The sequence below is a fragment of the Cuculus canorus genome, chromosome 2 (genome assembly GCF_017976375.1).
Source record: "Cuculus canorus isolate bCucCan1 chromosome 2, bCucCan1.pri, whole genome shotgun sequence".
Lineage (NCBI taxonomy): Eukaryota > Metazoa > Chordata > Aves > Cuculiformes > Cuculidae > Cuculus > Cuculus canorus.
The window spans coordinates 883,546-902,860 of record NC_071402.1 but is presented as its reverse complement, the minus strand read 5'-3'; the positions used below and the strand labels follow the sequence as shown (position 1 = coordinate 902,860).

General features: G+C 55.3%; 1 protein-coding gene across 2 annotated transcripts in view; it reads right to left on the bottom strand.

The window, feature by feature from the left end:
* The window catches only part of MROH1 (maestro heat like repeat family member 1), a 160,114-nt gene that overhangs the window by 121,986 nt on the left and 18,813 nt on the right, over positions 1-19,315 (bottom strand). For both annotated transcript variants that reach the window (XM_054057729.1, XM_054057730.1), the window contains exons 7-12: positions 15,458-15,609; positions 14,851-14,991; positions 11,729-11,821; positions 9,662-9,740; positions 6,634-6,747; positions 2,349-2,422 (exon numbers count right to left, since the gene is read on the bottom strand). In XM_054057729.1, the coding sequence (XP_053913704.1) occupies positions 2,349-2,422; positions 6,634-6,747; positions 9,662-9,740; positions 11,729-11,821; positions 14,851-14,991; positions 15,458-15,609 (653 nt within the window). The remainder of the gene's footprint in view (positions 1-2,348; positions 2,423-6,633; positions 6,748-9,661; positions 9,741-11,728; positions 11,822-14,850; positions 14,992-15,457; positions 15,610-19,315) is intronic.

The following is a 19,315-nucleotide window of genomic DNA, read 5'->3' as shown; positions in this document are numbered from 1 at the left end:
TGGGGGGTTCTGGACCCCCATTAGGAGCAATTTGGGGGGTTCTGGACCCTCATTAGGAGCAATTTGGGGGGTTCTGGACCCCCATTAGGAGGAGCAATTTGGGGGGTTCTGGACCCTCATTAGGAGGAGCAATCTGGGGGGTTCTGGACCCCCATTAGGAGGAGCGATTTGGGGGGTTCTGGACCCCCATTAGGAGCAATTTGGGGGGTTCTGGACCCCCATTAGGAGGAGCAATTTGGGGGGTTCTGGACCCTCATTAGGAGCAATTTGGGGGGTTCTGGACCCCCATTAGGAGGAGCAATTTGGGGGGTTCTGGACCCCCATTAGGAGCAATTTGGGGGGTTCTGGACCCTCATTAGGAGGAGCAATTTGGGGGGTTCTGAACCCCCATTAGGAGCAATTTGGGGGGTTCTGGACCCCCATTAGGACGAGCAATTTGGGGGGTTCTGGACCCCCATTAGGAGCAATTTGGGGGGTTCTGGACCCCCATTAGGAGGAGCAATTTGGGGGGTTTTGGACCCCCATTAGGAGCAATTTGGGGGGTTCTGGACCCCCATTAGGAGCAGTTTGGGGGGTTCTGGACCCTCATTAGGAGGAGCAATTTGGGGGGTTCTGGACCCTCATTAGGAGCAGTTTGGGGGGTTCTGGACCCCCATTAGGAGGAGCAATTTGGGGGGTTCTGGACCCCCATTAGGAGGAGCAATTTGGGGGGTTCTGGACCCTCATTAGGAGCAATTTGGGGGGTTCTGAACCCCCAATAGGAGGAGCAATTTGGGGGGTTCTGGATCCTCATTAGGAGCAATTTGGGGGGTTCTGGACCCTCATTAGGAGGAGCAATTTGGGGGGTTCTGGACCCTCATTAGGAGGAGCAATTTGGGGGGTTCAGGACCCCCATTAGGAGGAGCAATTTGGGGGGTTCTGAACCCCCATTTGGAGAAATTTGGGGGGTTCTGGACCCTCATTAGGAGCAGTTTGGGGGGTTCTGGACCCCCATTAGGAGGAGCAATTTGGGGGGTTCTGGACCCCCATTAGGAGGAGCAATTTGGGGGGTTCAGGACTCCCATTAGGAGCAATTTGGGGGGTTCCGGACCCTCATTAGGAGGAGCAATTTGGGGGGTTCTGGACCCCCATTAGGAGGAGCAATTTGGGGGGTTCTGGACCCCCATTAGGAGGAGCGATTTGGGGGGTTCTGGACCCTCATTAGGAGCAATTTGGGGGGTTCTGGACCCCCATTAGGAGGAGCAATTTGGGGGGTTCTGGACCCTCATTAGGAGGAGCGATTTGGGGGGTTCTGGACCCCCATTAGGAGGAGCAATTTGGGGGGTTCTGGACCCTCATTAGGAGGAGCAATTTGGGGGGTTCTGGACCCCCATTAGGAGCAATTTGGGGGGTTCTGGACCCTCATTAGGAGGAGCAATTTGGGGGGTTCTGAACCCCCATTAGGAGGAGCAATTTGGGGGGTTCTGGACCCCCATTAGGAGCAATTTGGGGGGTTCTGGACCCTCATTAGGAGCAGTTTGGGGGGTTCTGGACCCCCATTAGGAGCAGTTTGGGGGGTTCTGGACCCTCATTAGGAGCAGCAATTTGGGGGGTTCTGGACCCCCATTAGGAGGAGCAATTTGGGGGGTTCTGGACCCCCATTAGGAGCAATTTGGGGGGTTCTGGACCCCCATTAGGAGCGATTTGGGGGGTTCTGGACCCTCATTAGGAGGAGCAATTTGGGGGTTCTGGACCCCCATTAGGAGCAATTTGGGGGGTTCTGGACCCCCATTTGGAGGAGCAATTTGGGGGGTTCTGGACCCTCATTAGGAGGAGCAATTTGGGGGGTTCTGGACCCCCATTAGGAGCAATTTGGGGGGTTCTGGACCCTCATTAGGAGGAGAAATTTGGGGGGTTCTGGACCCCCATTAGGAGCAATTTGGGGGGTTCTGGACCCCCATTAGGAGGAGAAATTTGGGGGGTTCTGGACCCCCATTAGGAGCAATTTGGGGGGTTCTGGACCCTCATTAGGAGGAGCAATTTGGGGGGTTCTGGACCCCCATTAGGAGGAGCAATTTGGGGGGTTCTGGACCCCCTTTTGGAGGAGCAGAAGCTCAGCATTTGGGCTCTGGATAGGACCATCCCATCCCATTCCTTCTCCACCACCAACCAAGTTCTTCTCCTTGGTGGTATCACCATGAGCTTTGCTCCCAGCGCTGATGGCTCCCATGGACTTCTCCAAACCCCATCCAGAAGAAGGATGAGGACCAGGAGGTGGTGGACGAGGACATTGGTGGTGGGTACAGACGTGTTGTGTCCATGGAATTACCACCAAACCCCTTGGAAGACCCTCCTGGATCGTGGTGTACCTTATTGTTGTTGTCCTGAAGAGGTAACTTCATAGCGGAAAGGATGAAGGGCTTCTTTATCTCCATCTGAGAAGCTGAAGAAGAGAAGGTCCAAAGCTCAGTGATGCCATTGAGGTTCTAAAGACAGAGCTGCTGACCTCAAAAATCCATCTTCAAACCAGAGAGGGCTTTGTCCTTCAGCTCTTTCCCACCTGGATGGGGCCACCACATGGGATTCCTTCTCTCCACCATCAATCATGGACTCTTCTCCTCATCCCAGATCTGAGGAGGACACCGAGGAGACCCATGGACAGAGAGAGCTTTGTCCCTCAGCCCTTTCCTTTCTGGGCCACCACAGTGGTTTCCTTCTCCACCATCAATCGTGGACTCTTCTCCTCATCCCAGATCTGAGGAGGACAATGAGAAGACCCATGGACAGAGAGAGCTTTGGACATGGAGAGCTTTGTCCTTCAGCCCTTTCCTTTCTGGGCCACCACAGTGGTTTCCTTCTCCACCATCAATCATGGACTCTTCTCCTCATCCCAGATCTGAGGAGGACCACGAGGAGACCCATGGACAGAGAGAGCTTTGTCCCTCAGCCCTTTCCTTTCTGGGCCACCACAGTGGTTTCCTTCTCCACCATCAATCATGGACTCTTCTCCTCATCCCAGATCTGAGGAGGACCACGAGAAGACCCATGGACAGAGAGAGCTTTGTCCCTCAGCCCTTTCCTTTCTGGGCCACCACAGTGGTTTCCTTCTCCACCATCAACCATGGACTCTTCTCCTCACCCCAGATCTGAGGAGGACCACGAGAAGACCCATGGACAGAGAGAGCTTTGGACATGGAGAGCTTTGTCCCTCAACCCTTTCCCTTCTGGGCCACCACAGTGGTTTCCTTCTCCACCATCCATCATGGACTCTTCTCCTCATCCCAGATCTGAGGAGGACCACGAGAAGACCCATGGACAGAGAGAGCTTTGTCCCTCAGCCCTTTCCTTTCTGGGCCACCACAGTGGTTTCCTTCTCCACCATCAATCATGGACTCTTCTCCTCATCCCAGATCTGAGGAGGACCACGAGAAGACCCATGGACAGAGAGACCTTTGTCCCTCAGCCCTTTCCTTTCTGGGCCACCACAGAGGTTTCCTTCTCCACCATCAATCATGGACTCTTCTCCTCATCCCAGATCTGAGGAGGACCACGAGGAGACCCATGGACAGAGAGAGCTTTGGACATGGAGAGCTTTGTCCCTCAGCCCTTTCCTTTCTGGGCCACCACAGTGGTTTCCTTCTCTCCACCATCAATCATGGACTCTTCTCCTCATCCCAGATCTGAGGAGGACCACGAGAAGACCCATGGACAGAGAGAGCTTTGGACATGGAGAGCTTTGTCCTTCACCCCTTTCCTTTCTGGGCCACCACAGTGGTTTCCTTCTCTCCACCATCAATCATGGACTCTTCTCCTCATCCCAGATCTGAGGAGGACCACGAGAAGACCCATGGACACAGAGAGCTTTGGACATGGAGAGCTTTGTCCTTCACCCCTTTCCTTTCTGGGCCACCACAGTGGTTTCCTTCTCTCCACCATCAATCATGGACTCTTCTCCTCATCCCAGATCTGAGGAGGACCACGAGAAGATCCATGGACAGAGAGAGCTTTGTCCCTCAGCCCTTCCCTTTCTGGGCCACCACAGTGGTTTCCTTCTCCACCATCAACCATGGACTCTTCTCCTCATCCCAGATCTGAGGAGGACCACGAGAAGACCCATGGACACAGAGAGCTTTGGACATGGAGAGCTTTGTCCTTCAGCCCTTTCCTTTCTGGGCCACCACAGTGGTTTCCTTCTCTCCACCATCAATCATGGACTCTTCTCCTCATCCCAGATCTGAGGAGGACCACGAGAAGACCCATGGACACAGAGACCTTTGTCCCTCAGCCCTTTCCTTTCTGGGCCACCACAGTGGTTTCCTTCTCCACCATCAATCATGGACTCTTCTCCTCATCCCAGATCTGAGGAGGACCACGAGAAGACCCATGGACAGAGAGAGCTTTGTCCCTCAGCCCTTTCCTTTCTGGGCCACCACAGTGGTTTCCTTCTCCACCATCAATCATGGACTCTTCTCCTCATCCCAGATCTGAGGAGGACCACGAGGAGACCCATGGACAGAGAGAGCTTTGTCCCTCAGCCCTTTCCTTTCTGGGCCACCACAGTGGTTTCCTTCTCCACCATCAATCATGGACTCTTCTCCTCATCCCAGATCTGAGGAGGACCACGAGAAGACCCATGGACATGGAGAGCTTTGTCCTTCACCCCTTCCCTTTCTGGGCCACCACGGTGGTTTCCTTCTCCACCATCACTCATGGACTCTTCTCCTCATCTCAGATCTGAGGAGGACCACGAGGAGACCCATGGACAGAGAGAGCTTTGAACATGGAGAGCTTTGTCCTTCAGCCCTTTCCTTTCTGGGCCACCACAGTGGTTTCCTTCTCCACCATCAATCATGGACTCTTCTCCTCATCCCAGATCTGAGGAGGACCACGAGAAGACCCATGGACATGGAGAGCTTTGTCCTTCACCCCTTCCCTTTCTGGGCCACCACGGTGGTTTCCTTCTCCACCATCAATCATGGACTCTTCTCCTCATCCCAGATCTGAGGAGGACCATGAGAAGACCCATGGACAGAGAGAGCTTTGGACATGGAGACCTTTGTCCCTCAGCCCTTTCCTCTCTGGGCCACCACAGTGGTTTCCTTCTCCACCATCAATCGTGGACTCTTCTCCTCATCCCAGATCTGAGGAGGACCACGAGAAGACCCATGGACAGAGAGACCTTTGTCCCTCAGCCCTTTCCTTTCTGGGCCACCACAGTGGTTTCCTTCTCCACCATCAATCATGGACTCTTCTCCTCATCCCAGATCTGAGGAGGACCACGAGAAGACCCATGGACGGAGAGAGCTTTGTCCCTCAAACCTTTCCTTTCTGGGCCACCACAGTGGTTTCCTTCTCCACCATCAATCATGGACTCTTCTCCTCATCCCAGATCTGAGGAGGACCACGAGAAGACCCATGGACAGAGAGAGCTTTGGACATGGAGAGCTTTGTCCCTCAAACCTTCCCTTACTGGACCACCACAGTGGTTTCCTTCTCACCATCAATCATGGACTCTTCTCCTCATCCCAGATCTGAGGAGGACAACGAGAAGACAGAGAGACCTTTGTCCCTCAGCCCTTTCCTTTCTGGGCCACCACAGTGGTTTCCTTCTCTCCACCATCAATCATGGACTCTTCTCCTCATCCCAGATCTGAGGAGGACCACGAGAAGACCCATGGACAGAGAGAGCTTTGTCCCTCAGCCCTTTCCTTTCTGGGCCACCACAGTGGTTTCCTTCTCCACCATCAATCATGGACTCTTCTCCTCATCCCAGATCTGAGGAGGACCACGAGAAGACCCATGGACACAGAGAGCTTTGGACATGGAGAGCTTTGTCCTTCACCCCTTTCCCTTCTGGGCCACCACAGTGGTTTCCTTCTCCACCATCAATCATGGACTCTTCTCCTCACCCCAGATCTGAGGAGGACCACGAGAAGACCCATGGACAGAGAGACCTTTGTCCCTCAAACCTTTCCTTTCTGGGCCACCACAGTGGTTTCCTTCTCCACCATCAATCATGGACTCTTCTCCTCATCCCAGATCTGAGGAGGACCACGAGAAGACCCATGGACACGGAGAGCTTTGTCCCTCAGCCCTTTCCTTTCTGGACCACCACAGTGGTTTCCTTCTCCACCATCAATCATGGACTCTTCTCCTCACCCCAGATCTGAGGAGGACACCGAGAAGACCCATGGACATGGAGAGCTTTGTCCTTCAGCCCTTTCCTCTCTGGGCCACCACAGTGGTTTCCTTCTCCACCATCCATCATGGACTCTTCTCCTCACCCCAGATCTGAGGAGGACCACGAGAAGACCCATGGACAGAGAGAGCTTTGTCCCTCAGCCCTTTCCTTTCTGGGCCACCACAGTGGTTTCCTTCTCTCCACCATCAATCATGGACTCTTCTCCTCATCCCAGATCTGAGGAGGACCACGAGGAGACCCATGGACAGAGAGAGCTTTGGACATGGAGAGCTTTGTCCCTCAGCCCTTTCCTTTCTGGGCCACCACAGTGGTTTCCTTCTCTCCACCATCAATCATGGGCTCTTCTCCTCATCCCAGGTCCCACCAGGACCACGAGGAGACCCATGGACATGGACCCTCCGTGTCTCCTGCTCGGAGATTCCATGCGGGATGGATTCCAGCGCGGTACTCACGGGCACTGTTGATGATTTGTCTCACGATGAGGAGGGTCCCCACTCGTGTCCTCTCGTTGCTGCTCTCCAACTTCGGGAGGAGGAAGGCCAAGACGCGGTCGGGGAAGGAAGAGGCTGAGGACAACCAAATCCCACCGTTAAGGACAGGCGTCCACGCGGGGAGGGAGGCAAAGCAGCTCCTACGTGGAGATGTCCCGGGGAGGACGGCTCTTGGGTTCCATGAAGAGCTTCTCTTGGCCCATGGAGAGCTTCTCCTGGCCCATGAAGAGCTTCTCCTGACCCATGGAGAGCTTCTCCTGGCCCATCAGGAGCTCTCTTGGCCCATGGAGAGCTTCTCTTGGCCCATGGAGAGCTTCTCCTGACCCATGGAGAGCTTCTCCTGACCCATGGAGAGCTTCTCCTGGCCCATGAGGAGCTTCTCCTGACCCATGGAGAGCTTCTCCTGGCCCATCAGGAGCTCTCCTGGCCCATGAAGAGCTCTCTTGGCCCATGGAGAGCTTCTCCCGACCCATGAAGAGCTTCTCTTGGCCCATGAGGAGCTTCTCCTGACCCATTGGGAGCTCTCCTGGCCCATCAGGAGCTCTCTTGGCCCATGGAGAGCTTCTCCTGCCCCATGAAGAGCTTCTCTTGGCCCATGAGGAGCTTCTCTTGGCCCATGAGGAGCTTCTCCCGCCCCATGAAGAGCTTCTCTTGGCCCATGAAGAGCTTCTCCCGCCCCATGGAGAGCTTCTCTTGGCCCATGAAGAGCTTCTCTTGGCCCATGGAGAGCTTCTCTTGGCCCATGGAGAGCTTCTCCCACCCCATGGAGAGCTTCTCTTGGCCCATGAAGAGCTCTCCTGGCCCATGCGGAGCTCTCTTGGCCCATGGAGAGCTTCTCTTGGCCCATCAGGAGCTCTCTTGGCCCATGAAGAGCTCCTCTTGGCCCATGAAGAGCTCCTCTTGGCCCATGGAGAGCTTCTCCCACCCCATGAAGAGCTTCTCCAGGCCCATGAAGAGCTTCTCCTGACCCATCAGGAGCTCTCCTGGACCATGAAGACCTTCTCCTGGTCCATGGAGAGCTTCTCCTGGTCCATGGAGAGCTTCTCCTGACCCATCAGGAGCTCTCCTGGACCATGAAGACCTTCTCCTGGTCCATGGAGAGCTTCTCCAGGCCCATGAAGAGCTTCTCCTGACCCATCAGGAGCTCTCCTGGACCATGAAGACCTTCTCCTGGTCCATGAAGACCTTCTCCTGGTCCATGGAGAGCTTCTCTTGGCCCATCAGGAGCTCTCTTGGCCCATGGAGAGCTTCTCCCACCCCATGAAGAGCTTCTCCCACCCCATGAAGAGCTTCTCTTGGCCCATGAGGAGCTCTCTTGGCCCATGGAGAGCTTCTCCCGCCCCATGAAGAGCTTCTCCCACCCCATGAAGAGCTTCTCCTGACCCATCAGGAGCTCTCTTGGCCCATGGAGAGCTTCTCCCGCCCCATGAAGAGCTTCTCTTGGCCCATGAGGAGCTCTCTTGGACCATGAAGAGCTTCTCCTGACCCATGGAGAGCTTCTCCTGACCCATCAGGAGCTCTCTTGGCCCATGGAGAGCTTCTCCCGCCCCATGAAGAGCTTCTCCCACCCCATGAAGAGCTTCTCCTGACCCATCAGGAGCTCTCTTGGCCCATGGAGAGCTTCTCCCGCCCCATGGAGAGCTTCTCCCACCCCATGAAGAGCTTCTCTTGGCCCATCAGGAGCTTTCTTGGCCCATGGAGAGCTTCTGCCGGCCCATGAGGAGCTTCTCCCGCCCCATGGAGAGCTTCTCTTGGCCCATCAGGAGCTCTCTTGGACCACGAAGAGCTTCTCCCGCCCCATGGAGAGCTTCTCTTGGCCCGTGAGGAGCTCTCTTGGCCCATGGAGAGCTTCTCTTGGCCCATCAGGAGCTCTCTTGGCCCATGGAGAGCTTCTCCTGGCCCATGAAGAGCTTCTCTTGGTCCATGAAGAGCTTCTCGTGGCCCATGAAGAGCTTCTCATGGCCCATCAAGAGCTTCTCCTGACCCATGGAGAGCTTCTCTTGGCCCATGAGGAGCTTCTCTTGGCCCATCAGGAGCTCTCTTGGCCCATGGAGAGCTCCCTTGGCCCATGAAGAGCTTCTCCCACCCCATGGAGAGCTTCTCTTGGCCCATGAGGAGCTCTCTTGGACCACGAAGAGCTTCTCCCACCCCATGGAGAGCTCTCCTGGCCCATGAAGAGCTTCTCCCACCCCATGGAGAGCTTCTCTTGGCCCGTGAGGAGCTCTCTTGGCCCATGGAGAGCTTCTCTTGGCCCATCAGGAGCTCTCTTGGCCCATGGAGAGCTTCTCCTGGCCCATGAAGAGCTTCTCTTGGTCCATGAAGAGCTTCTCGTGGCCCATGAAGAGCTTCTCGTGGCCCATGAAGAGCTTCTCTTGGCCCATGAGGAGCTTCTCTTGGCCCATCAGGAGCTCTCTTGGCCCATGAAGAGCTTCTCCCACCCCATGAAGAGCTTCTCTTGGCCCATGAAGAGCTTCTCCTGACCCATGGAGAGCTTCTCTTGGCCCATGAAGAGCTTCTCCCACCCCATGAAGAGCTTCTCTTGGCCCATGAAGAGCTTCTCCTGACCCATGGAGAGCTTCTCTTGGCCCATGAAGAGCTCTCTTGGCCCATGAAGAGCTTCTCTTGGCCCATGAAGAGCTTCTCCTGACCCATGGAGAGCTTCTCTTGGCCCATGAGGAGCTCTCTTGGCCCATGAAGAGCTTCTCCTGCTCCATGAAGAGCTTCTCCTGACCCATGAAGAGCTTCTCCCACCCCATGGAGAGCTTCTCTTGGCCCATCAGGAGCTCTCTTGGCCCACGCAGAGCTTCTCCCATCTTCCCACCTGGAGATGTCCACCACATCCTCCAAACCATGGTGAGACCCGAAGGACCAAACCCTTCCATCCACCACACACAACACCTCGGAGAGGACCAAGGAACGGTGGGAAGTCCACCTCCCACCCCCCTCTTCCCTTCTCCGGAGGGTTCCGAGTGGTGGATCCACCTCTTACCGAGAACGGTGAAGCAGCGGAGAACTTCCGTGTGGTTTTTGACGGACAGAGGAACCGACGGATCGGTGGGAACACAGATCTGTGGAGAGAAGAGCGGTGGTGGCCATCAATGGTCCTCACCAGGAGGAACCATGGATGGAGGATCTCCAGAGGGATCCGAGTGGGGATCCATGGATGGAGGATCTCCAGAGGGATCTGAGTGGGGATCCATGGATGGAGGATCTCCAGAGGGATCCGAGTGGGGATCCATGGATGGAGGATCTCCAGAGGGATCCGAGTGGGGATCCATGGATGGAGGATCTCCAGAGGGATCCAAGTGGGGATCCATGGATGGAGGATCTCCAGAGGGATCCGAGTGTGGATCCATGGATGGAGGATCTCCAGAGGGATCCGAGTGGGGATCCATGGATGGAGGATCTCCAGAGGGATCCGAGTGGGGATCCATGGATGGAGGATCTCCAGAGGGATCCGAGTGGGGATCCATGGATGGAGGATCTCCAGAGGGATCTGAGTGTGGATCCATGGATGGAGGATCTCCAGAGGGATCTGAGTGTGGATCCATGGATGGAGGATCTCCAGAGGGATCCGAGTGGGGATCCATGGATGGAGGATCTCCAGAGGGATCCAAGTGGGGATCCATGGATGGAGGATCTCCAGAGGGATCTGAGTGTGGATCCATGGATGGAGGATCTCCAGAGGGATCCGAGTGGGGATCCATGGATGGAGGATCTCCAGAGGGATCCGAGTGGGGATCCATGGATGGAGGATCTCCAGAGGGATCCGAGTGGGGATCCATGGATGGAGGATCTCCAGAGGGATCCGAGTGGGGATCCATGGATGGAGGATCTCCAGAGGGATCTGAGTGGGGATCCATGGATGGAGGATCTCCAGAGGGATCCGAGTGTGGATCCATGGATGGAGGATCTCCAGAGGGATCTGAGTGGGGATCCATGGATGGAGGATCTCCAGAGGGATCCGAGTGGGGATCCATGGATGGAGGATCTCCAGAGGGATCCGAGTGGGGATCCATGGATGGAGGATCTCCAGAGGGATCCGAGTGGGGATCCATGGATGGAGGATCTCCAGAGGGATCCGAGTGTGGATCCATGGATGGAGGATCTCCAGAGGGATCTGAGTGTGGATCCATGGATGGAGGATCTCCAGAGGGATCTGAGTGGGGATCCATGGATGGAGGATCTCCAGAGGGATCCGAGTGGGGATCCATGGATGGAGGATCTCCAGAGGGATCCGAGTGTGGATCCATGGATGGAGGATCTCCAGAGGGATCCGAGTGGGGATCCATGGATGGAGGATCTCCAGAGGGATCTGAGTGGGGATCCATGGATGGAGGATCTCCAGAGGGATCTCAGTGTGGATCCATGGATGGAGGATCTCCAGAGGGATCTCCAGAGGGATCCATGGATGGAGGATCTCCAGAGGGATCCGAGTGGGGATCCATGGATGGAGGATCTCCAGAGGGATGTGGACATGGATCCATGGATGGAGGATCTCCAGAGGGATCTGAGTGTGGATCCATGGATGGAGGATCTCCAGAGGGATGTGGACATGGATCCATGGATGGAGGATCTCCAGAGGGATCCGAGTGTGGATCCATGGATGGAGGATCTCCAGAGGGATCTGAGTGGGGATCCATGGACGGAGGATCTCCAGAGGGATCTGAGCGTGGATCCATGGATGGAGGATCTCCAGAGGGATCTGAGCGTGGATCCATGGATGGAGGATCTCCAGAGGGATGTGGACATGGATCCATGGATGGAGGATCTCCAGAGGGATCTCAGTGTGGATCCATGGATGGAGGATCTCCAGAGGGATCCGAGTGTGGATCCATGGATGGAGGATCTCCAGAGGGATCTGAGTGTGGATCCATGGATGGAGGATCTCCAGAGGGATCCGAGTGGGGATCCATGGATGGAGGATCTCCAGAGGGATCTGAGTGTGGATCCATGGATGGAGGATCTCCAGAGGGATGTGGACATGGATCCACGGATGGAGATGGAGGTTTCGGCCATGACAGTGCTCTCCCGTCCGTATCTTCTCGGCTCTTACCTGGGGGTGCAAAGTGGCCATCAGAGAATCCAAGTGGACGTCCAGGCTGCGACTTCCGATGTTGACGGACGCTTCCAGGATCTGACAGAGGCTCTGCTCGGCGAGAAACCACCGTGGGGTCACCACCGTGGGGTCACCACCTTGGGGTCACCACCTTGGGGTCATCACCTTGTGGTGACCACCTATGGATGACCACCTTGTGATGACCACCTCAGGATGACCATCTTGAGATGATCACTTTGTGGTGACCACCTTTGGATGACCAAATTGTGGTGACCACCTTGGGGTCACCACCTTGGGATGATCACCTTGTGGTGACCACCTTAGGGTGACCACCTCAGGATGACCACTTTGGGGTCACCACCTTGGGATGACCACCTTGGGGTGACCACCTTGGGATGACCACCTTGGGATGATCACCTTGTGGTGACCACCTTGGGATCACCAAACTGTGGTGACCATTTTGGGATGACCACCTCAGGGTGACCACCTTGGGATGAGCACCGTGGAGTGACCACCTCAGGGTGACCATCTTGGGATGACCACTTTGGGGTCACCACCTTGGGATGACCACCTTGGGATGATCACTTTGTGATGACCACCTTTGGATGACCAAATTGTGGTGACCACCTTGGGATGACCACCTTGGGATGACCACCTTGGGATGACCACTTTGTGGTGACCCCTTTGGATGACCAAACTGTGGTGACCACCCTGGGATGATCACCTTGTGGTGACCACCTTGGGGTCACCACCTTGGGATGACCACCTCAGGGTGACCACTTTGGGGTGACCACCTTGGGGTGACCACCTTGGGATGATCACCTTGGGATGATCACCTTGGGGTGACCACCTTGGGGTGACCAAATTATGGTGACCACCTTGTGGTGACCACCTTGGGATGACCACCTTGGGATGACCACTGTGGAGTGACCACCTTGGGATGACCACATTGGGGTGACCATCTTGGGATGATCACTTTGTGATGACCACCTTTGGATGACCAAACTGTGGTGACCACCTTGGGATGAGCACCTTGGAATGACCATTGTGGGATGACCACCTCAGGGTGACCACCTTGTGGTGACCACCTTGGGATCATCACCTTGGGATCATCACTTTGTGGTGACCACCTCAGGGTGACCACCTTGAGGTCACCACCTTGGGATGACCACCTTGGGATGACCACCTTGGGATGACCAAATTGTGGTGACCACCTCAGGGTGACCACTTTGGGGTCACCACCTTGGGATGATCACCTTGTGGTGACCACCTTGGGATGACCAAATTGTGGTGACCACCTCAGGGTGACCACCTTGGGATGACCACCATGGGATGACCACCTTGGGGTCACCACCTTGAGGTGACAACCTTGGGATGATCACCTCAGGATGACCACCTTGGGATGATCACCTTGGGATGATCATTTCGTGGTCACCACCTTTGGATGACCAAACTGTGGTGACCACCTTGGGGTGACCACCTCAGGATGACCACTTTGGGGTCACCACCTTGGGGTGACCACCTTGGGATGATCACTTTGTGATGACCACCTTGGGATGATCACCTTGTGGTGACCACCTTTGGATCACCAAACTGGTGACCATTTTGGGATGACCACCTCAGGGTGACCACCTTGGGGTCACCACCTCTGATGACCACCTTGGTATGACCACCTTGAGATGACCACCTTGGGATGACCACCTTGAGATGACCACCTTGGGATGACCACCTTGGGGTAACCACCTTGGGATGACCACCTCAGGATGACCACCTTGGGATGAGCACCTTGGGATGATCACCTTGTGGTGACCACCTTGGGATGACCATCTCAGGGTGACCACCTTGGGATGACCAAATTATGGTGACCACCTTGGGATGACCACCTTGTTGTGACCACCCTGAGATGACCACCTTGGGATGACCACCTTGAGATGACCACCTTGGGATGACCACCTTGGGGTAACCACCTTGGGATGACCACCTCAGGATGACCACCTTGGGATGAGCACCTTGGGATGATCACCTTGTGGTGACCACCTTGGGATGACCATCTCAGGGTGACCACCTTGGGATGACCAAATTATGGTGACCACCTTGGGATGACCACCTTGTTGTGACCACCCCAGGGTGACCACCTTGGAGTGACCACCTTGTGGTGACCACCTTGGGATGATCACCTCAGGGTGACCACCTTGGGATCCAAATGGTCCAAATGACCTTTGAGAGGTCCAAATGGCCACCGAGAGGTCCAAATGACCACTGAGAGGTCCAAATGGCCACAGAGAGGTCATAGAGAGGTCCAAATGACCACCGAGAGGTCCAAATGGGCCACTGAGAGGTCCAAATGGCCACAGAGAGGTCATAGAGAGGTCCAAATGACCACAGAGAGGTCCAAATGGCCACCGAGAGGTCCAAATGGGCCACTGAGAGGTCCAAATGGGCCACTGAGAGGTCATAGAGAGGTCCAAATGACCACAGAGAGGTCCAAATGACCACAGAGAGGTCATAGAGAGGTCCAAATGACCAAAGAGAGGTCCAAATGGCCACAGAGAGGTCATAGAGAGGTCCAAATGACCACAGAGAGGTCCAAATGACCACTGAGAGGTCATAGAGAGGTCCAAATGACCACAAAGAGGTCCAAATGACCACTGAGAGGTCATAGAGAGGTCCAAATGACCACAGAGAGGTCCAAATGACCACTGAGAGGTCCAAATGACCACAGAGAGGTCATAGAGAGGTCCAAATGACCAAAGAGAGGTCCAAATGACCACTGAGAGGTCCAAATGGCCACAGAGAGGTCCAAATGGCCATTGAGAGGTCCAAATGGCCACTGAGAGGTCCAAATGACCACAGAGAGGTCATAGAGAGGTCCAAATGACCACTGAGAGGTCCAAATGACCACAGAGAGGTCACAGAGAGGTCCAAATGACCACAAAGAGGTCACAGAGAGGTCCAAATGACCACTGAGAGGTCCAAATGGCCACAGAGAGGTCATAGAGAGGTCCAAATGACCACAGAGAGGTCCAAATGGCCACCGAGAGGTCCAACTGACCACCAAGAACTCCCCGTTGGCCACCACGAGGTCCCCTGAGGTCTCCCGGTCCTCTGCCAGCGCTCACCTTGGAGATGTAGAAGGTCTCCGTGTGTTTCTTGTAGAGCCCGAGGATGCCCGGAATGAGTTTGGGAAGTTGCTCCTCCAGCTTCTCCGCCGGCATCAGGTGGGTCATGGGACCCAAAGCCTCCACCACGGCCAACCTCAACTGCGAGAAGACAACCAAAGTGGTGACCATCACCCAATTATGGTGGGGTTTGGAGCTCCTTAACCTTCTAGAAGCTTCCAAGAAGAATTACGGAGACCATTTTTGGAGTTGGAGGATCTCCAAAGGGTTCTCAGCGGAGAAGGTGAGACCTGAAGAGGTCACCTATGAGTGAAAAGGTCTCAATGTGGTCATGGAGATGAGCGGAATGGTCCGTAAAGGGTTGGTGGAAGCATCTCAAGTTCTCCTGTCCTTCACGGAGAACCCGTCAGGAACGTGGGGGGACGCGTGGAGGTGAGCAGAGTGGTGGGATATGAGGAGAAGAAGCTCCAAAGCTCAAGTAGAGATGGAGCTTCTTCTTCTTGGAGGTCCACCCTTAAGGATGGACGTCGCCAAGTTGGCGTTGGGACCTCCAAAAGTCAATCTTTGGACTCTCAAGAAGGTCCCACCGTGACGGGGAAGTTCTCACCTTGGTTTCTCGGTGTTGTAACCAAGAGTTGAAGAGCACTTCGTAAGCGCTGAAGATGTCATTGGAGAAGGTGTCCTTCCTGACCGTCGGGTCTGGAGCTTTGTCCAAGTTGGCCAAATACTCCTGGATGCTCTCGCTGAAGTGTTGAAGAGCTACGAGAGAAGAAGAGGTGGATGACAACCAGATCCCACCTGGAGTCCTACGTCCACCTCTGGAGTCCTCAACTCCAGAAGGACACGGAGATGTTGGAGCGAGACCAGAGGTCCACACGGAGATGATTCCAAGCGCTGGAGAACCTCTCATCCAAGGACAAGCTGAGAGACTTGAAGTTGTCCACCTTGGAGAAGGCTCTGAGGAGACCTCAGAGTGACCTTCCAGGATGGAACGAAGCTCCAGAGGAAAGTTGAGGAGGAGTTCATGGGCAAAGAGTGATGGGACACCATGAGGGGAATGGTTTGGAGCTGCAGGAGGGGAGGTGGGGATGAGATCGTGGGGAGAAACCTTCTCCCGGGAGGGTGGGGAGGGCCTGGAAGAGGTTGTCCAGAGAAGAAGTGGTGGCTTCTCCATCACTGGAGGGGTTCCAGGCCAGGTTGGATGGGGTTTGGAGCCCCTGATCCAGTGGGAGGTGTCCCTCAACCATGGATCTGGATGATCTTTGAGGTCCCTTCCAACCCAAACCATCTCCTGCTTCCATGATTCCAACTTGATGTCCACCAGAACCCCCAGATCCCATCCCTGGAGGGGTTCCAGGCCAGGTTGGATGAGGTTTGGAGCCCCTGATCCAGTGGGAGGTGTCCCTCAACCATGGATCTGGATGATCTTTGAGGTCCCTTCCAACCCAAACCATCTCCTGGTTCCATGACTGTCACTCACTGTCAACCAGAACCCTCAGATCCCATCCCTGGAGGGGTTCCAGGCCAGGTTGGATGAGGTTTGGAGCTCCTGATCCCGTGGGAGGTGTCCCTCAACCATGGATCTGGATGATCTTGGAGGTCCCTTCCAACCCAAACCATCTCCTGGTTCCATGATTCCAACTTGACGTCCCCCAGAACCCCCAGATCCCATCCCTGGAGGGGTTCCAGGCCAGGTTGGATGATGTTTGGAGCCCCTGATCCAGTGGGAGGTGTCCCTCAACCATGGAATTGGATGGGCTTGGAGGTCCCTTCCAACCCAAACCATCTCCTGGTTCCATGATTCTCACTTGATGTCCACCAGAACCCCCAGATCCCATCCCTGCAGGTGTTGAAGGCCACGTTGGATGAGGTTTGGAGCCCCTGATCCAGTGGGAGATGTCCCTCAACCATGGAACTGGATGGGTTTGGAGGTCCCTTCCAACCCAAACCATCTCCTGGTTCCATGATTCCAACTTGACGTCCCCCAGAACCCCCAGATCCCATCCCTGGAGGGGTTCAAGGCCACATCGGATGGGGTTTGGAGCCCCTGATCCAGTGGGAGATGTCCCTCAACCATGGAACTGGATGGGTTTTGAGGTCCCTTCCAACCCAAACCATCTCCTGGTTCCATGATTCTCACTTCCCATCAACCAGAACCCCCAGATCCCATCCCTGGAGATGTTGAAGGCCACCTTGGATAGGCCTTGGAGCCCCTGATCCCGTGGGAGATGTCCCTGCCCATGGCAGGAGGTGGAACATGGATGGCTTTGGAGGTCCCTTCGTTAGCAGCGAGGACAGCTGCTCATTAGAAGGTCCATGTGGTTTCTGGGCCACCAATCGTTGCGTGTTGGAAGTCATCGTTGTTCCGCTCCGAGTTGGAATGGTGATAAGAGGAGAGAAGTGACCTCCGGGACTACGGACGTTCCACCTCCTCAACCCATGGTGGAAACCTTCACCTCAATGGGATTCCTCCAACGATGATCTCAATGAGAGGAACGAGCGGTCCTTTGGTTGGTTTGGAGATGACACCGGGATGGGAGGGAGAGTGGATCCATGGATGGAGGGCAGGAAGGGTCTCCAGAGGGATCTGAGCATGGATCCATGGGCTGGAAGGGTCTCCAGAGGGATCTGAGCATGGATCCATGGGCTGGAAGGGTCTCCAGAGGGATCTGAGCATGGATCCATGGATGGAAGGGTCTACAGAGCCTTCAGAACCCCCCAAATTGCTCCTAATGGGGGTCCAGAACCCCCCAAATTGCTCCTCCTAATGAGGGTCCAGAACCCCCCAAATTGCTCCTAATGGGGGTCCAGAACCCCCCAAATTGCTCCTCCTAATGAGGGTCCAGAACCCCCCAAATTGCTCCTAATGAGGGTCCAGAACCCCCCAAATTGCTCCTCCTAATGGGGGTCCAGAACCCCCCAAATTGCTCCTAATGAGGGTCCAGAACCCCCCAAATTGCTCCTAATGGGGGTCCAGAACCCCCAAATTGCTCCTCCTAATGGGGGTCCAGAACCCCCCAAATTGCTCCTCCTAATGGGGGTCCAGAACCCCCCAAACTGCTCCTCCTAATGGGGGTCCAGAACCCCCCAAATTGCTCCTAATGAGGGTCCAGAACCCCCCAAATTACTCCTAATGGGGGTCCAGAACCCCCCAAATTGCTCCTCTTAATGGGGGTCCAGAACCCCTCAAATTGCTCCTAATGAGGGTCCAGAACCCCCCAAATCGCTCCTAATGGGGGTCCAGAACCCCCCAAATTGCTCCTAATGGGGGTCCAGAACCCCCCAAATTGCTCCTCCTAATGAGGGTCCAGAACCCCCCAAATTGCTCCTCCTAATGGGGGTCCAGAACCCCCCAAATTGCTCCTCCTAATGGGGGTCCAGAACCCCCCAAATTGCTCCTCCTAATGAGGGTCCAGAACCCCCCAAATTGCTCCTAATGAGGGTCCAGAACCCCCCAAATTGCTCCTCCTAATGGGGGTCCAGAACCCCCCAAATTGCTCCTAATGAGGGTCCAGAACCCCCCAAATTGCTCCCCCTAATGAGGGCCCAGAACCCCCCAAATTGCTCCTAATGAGGGTCCAGAACCCCCCAAATTGCTCCTAATGGGGGTCCAGAACCCCCCAAATTGCTCCTCCTAATGGGGGTCCAGAACCCCCCAAATTGCTCCTCCTAATGGGGGTCCAGAACCCCCCAAATTGCTCCTCCTAATGGGGGTCCAGAACTCCCCAAATTGCTCCTCCTAATGAGGGTCCAGAACCCCCCAAATTGCTCCTAATGAGGGTCCAGAACCCCCCAAATTGCTCCTAATGGGGGTCCAGAACCCCCCAAATTGCTCCTAATGGGGATCCAGAACCCCCCAAATTGCTCCTCAGGCTTTGAGATGGAGTTGGAGGAACACTGAAGGGTCTCCACTGTTGTCCGAAGAGAAGGACTCAGGGAATGGGTCGGAAGGGCCCTCAAAGCCCATCCAATTCCAGGAGAAGAGAGACCTCCCCCCGGCTGAGGGGCTCCAAGGTCCATCCAACCTGGCCTGGAACCCCTCCAGGGATGGAGAAGACACCGCTGCTCTTGGCCAACCTCTTCCAAGGTCTCCCCAACTTCCCAGGAGAACATTTCACCCCAGGATCTCATCTCCATCTCCTCTCTCGCAGCTCAGAACCGTTCCCCTCATCCCATCCCATCACTCCCTGAGAAGAGCCCTTCTCCAGCGTTCCTGGAGATCCTTTCCATGCTGGAAGGTCACTCGAAGGTCTCCATGGAACCTTCTCCAGGGTGGACAACCCCAACTCTCTCAGCTGTCCTCGGATGGAGGTTCTCCAACCCTTGGATCATCTCCGTGGGCTCCTCTGGACTCGTTCCAACAGCTCCATCTCCTTCTTCTGCTGAGGATTCCAGACCTGGACCCAATCCTCCAGAGGAGGTCTTTCCCTCTGGTGAGACCCCACTTGGAGGTCTACATCCAGGT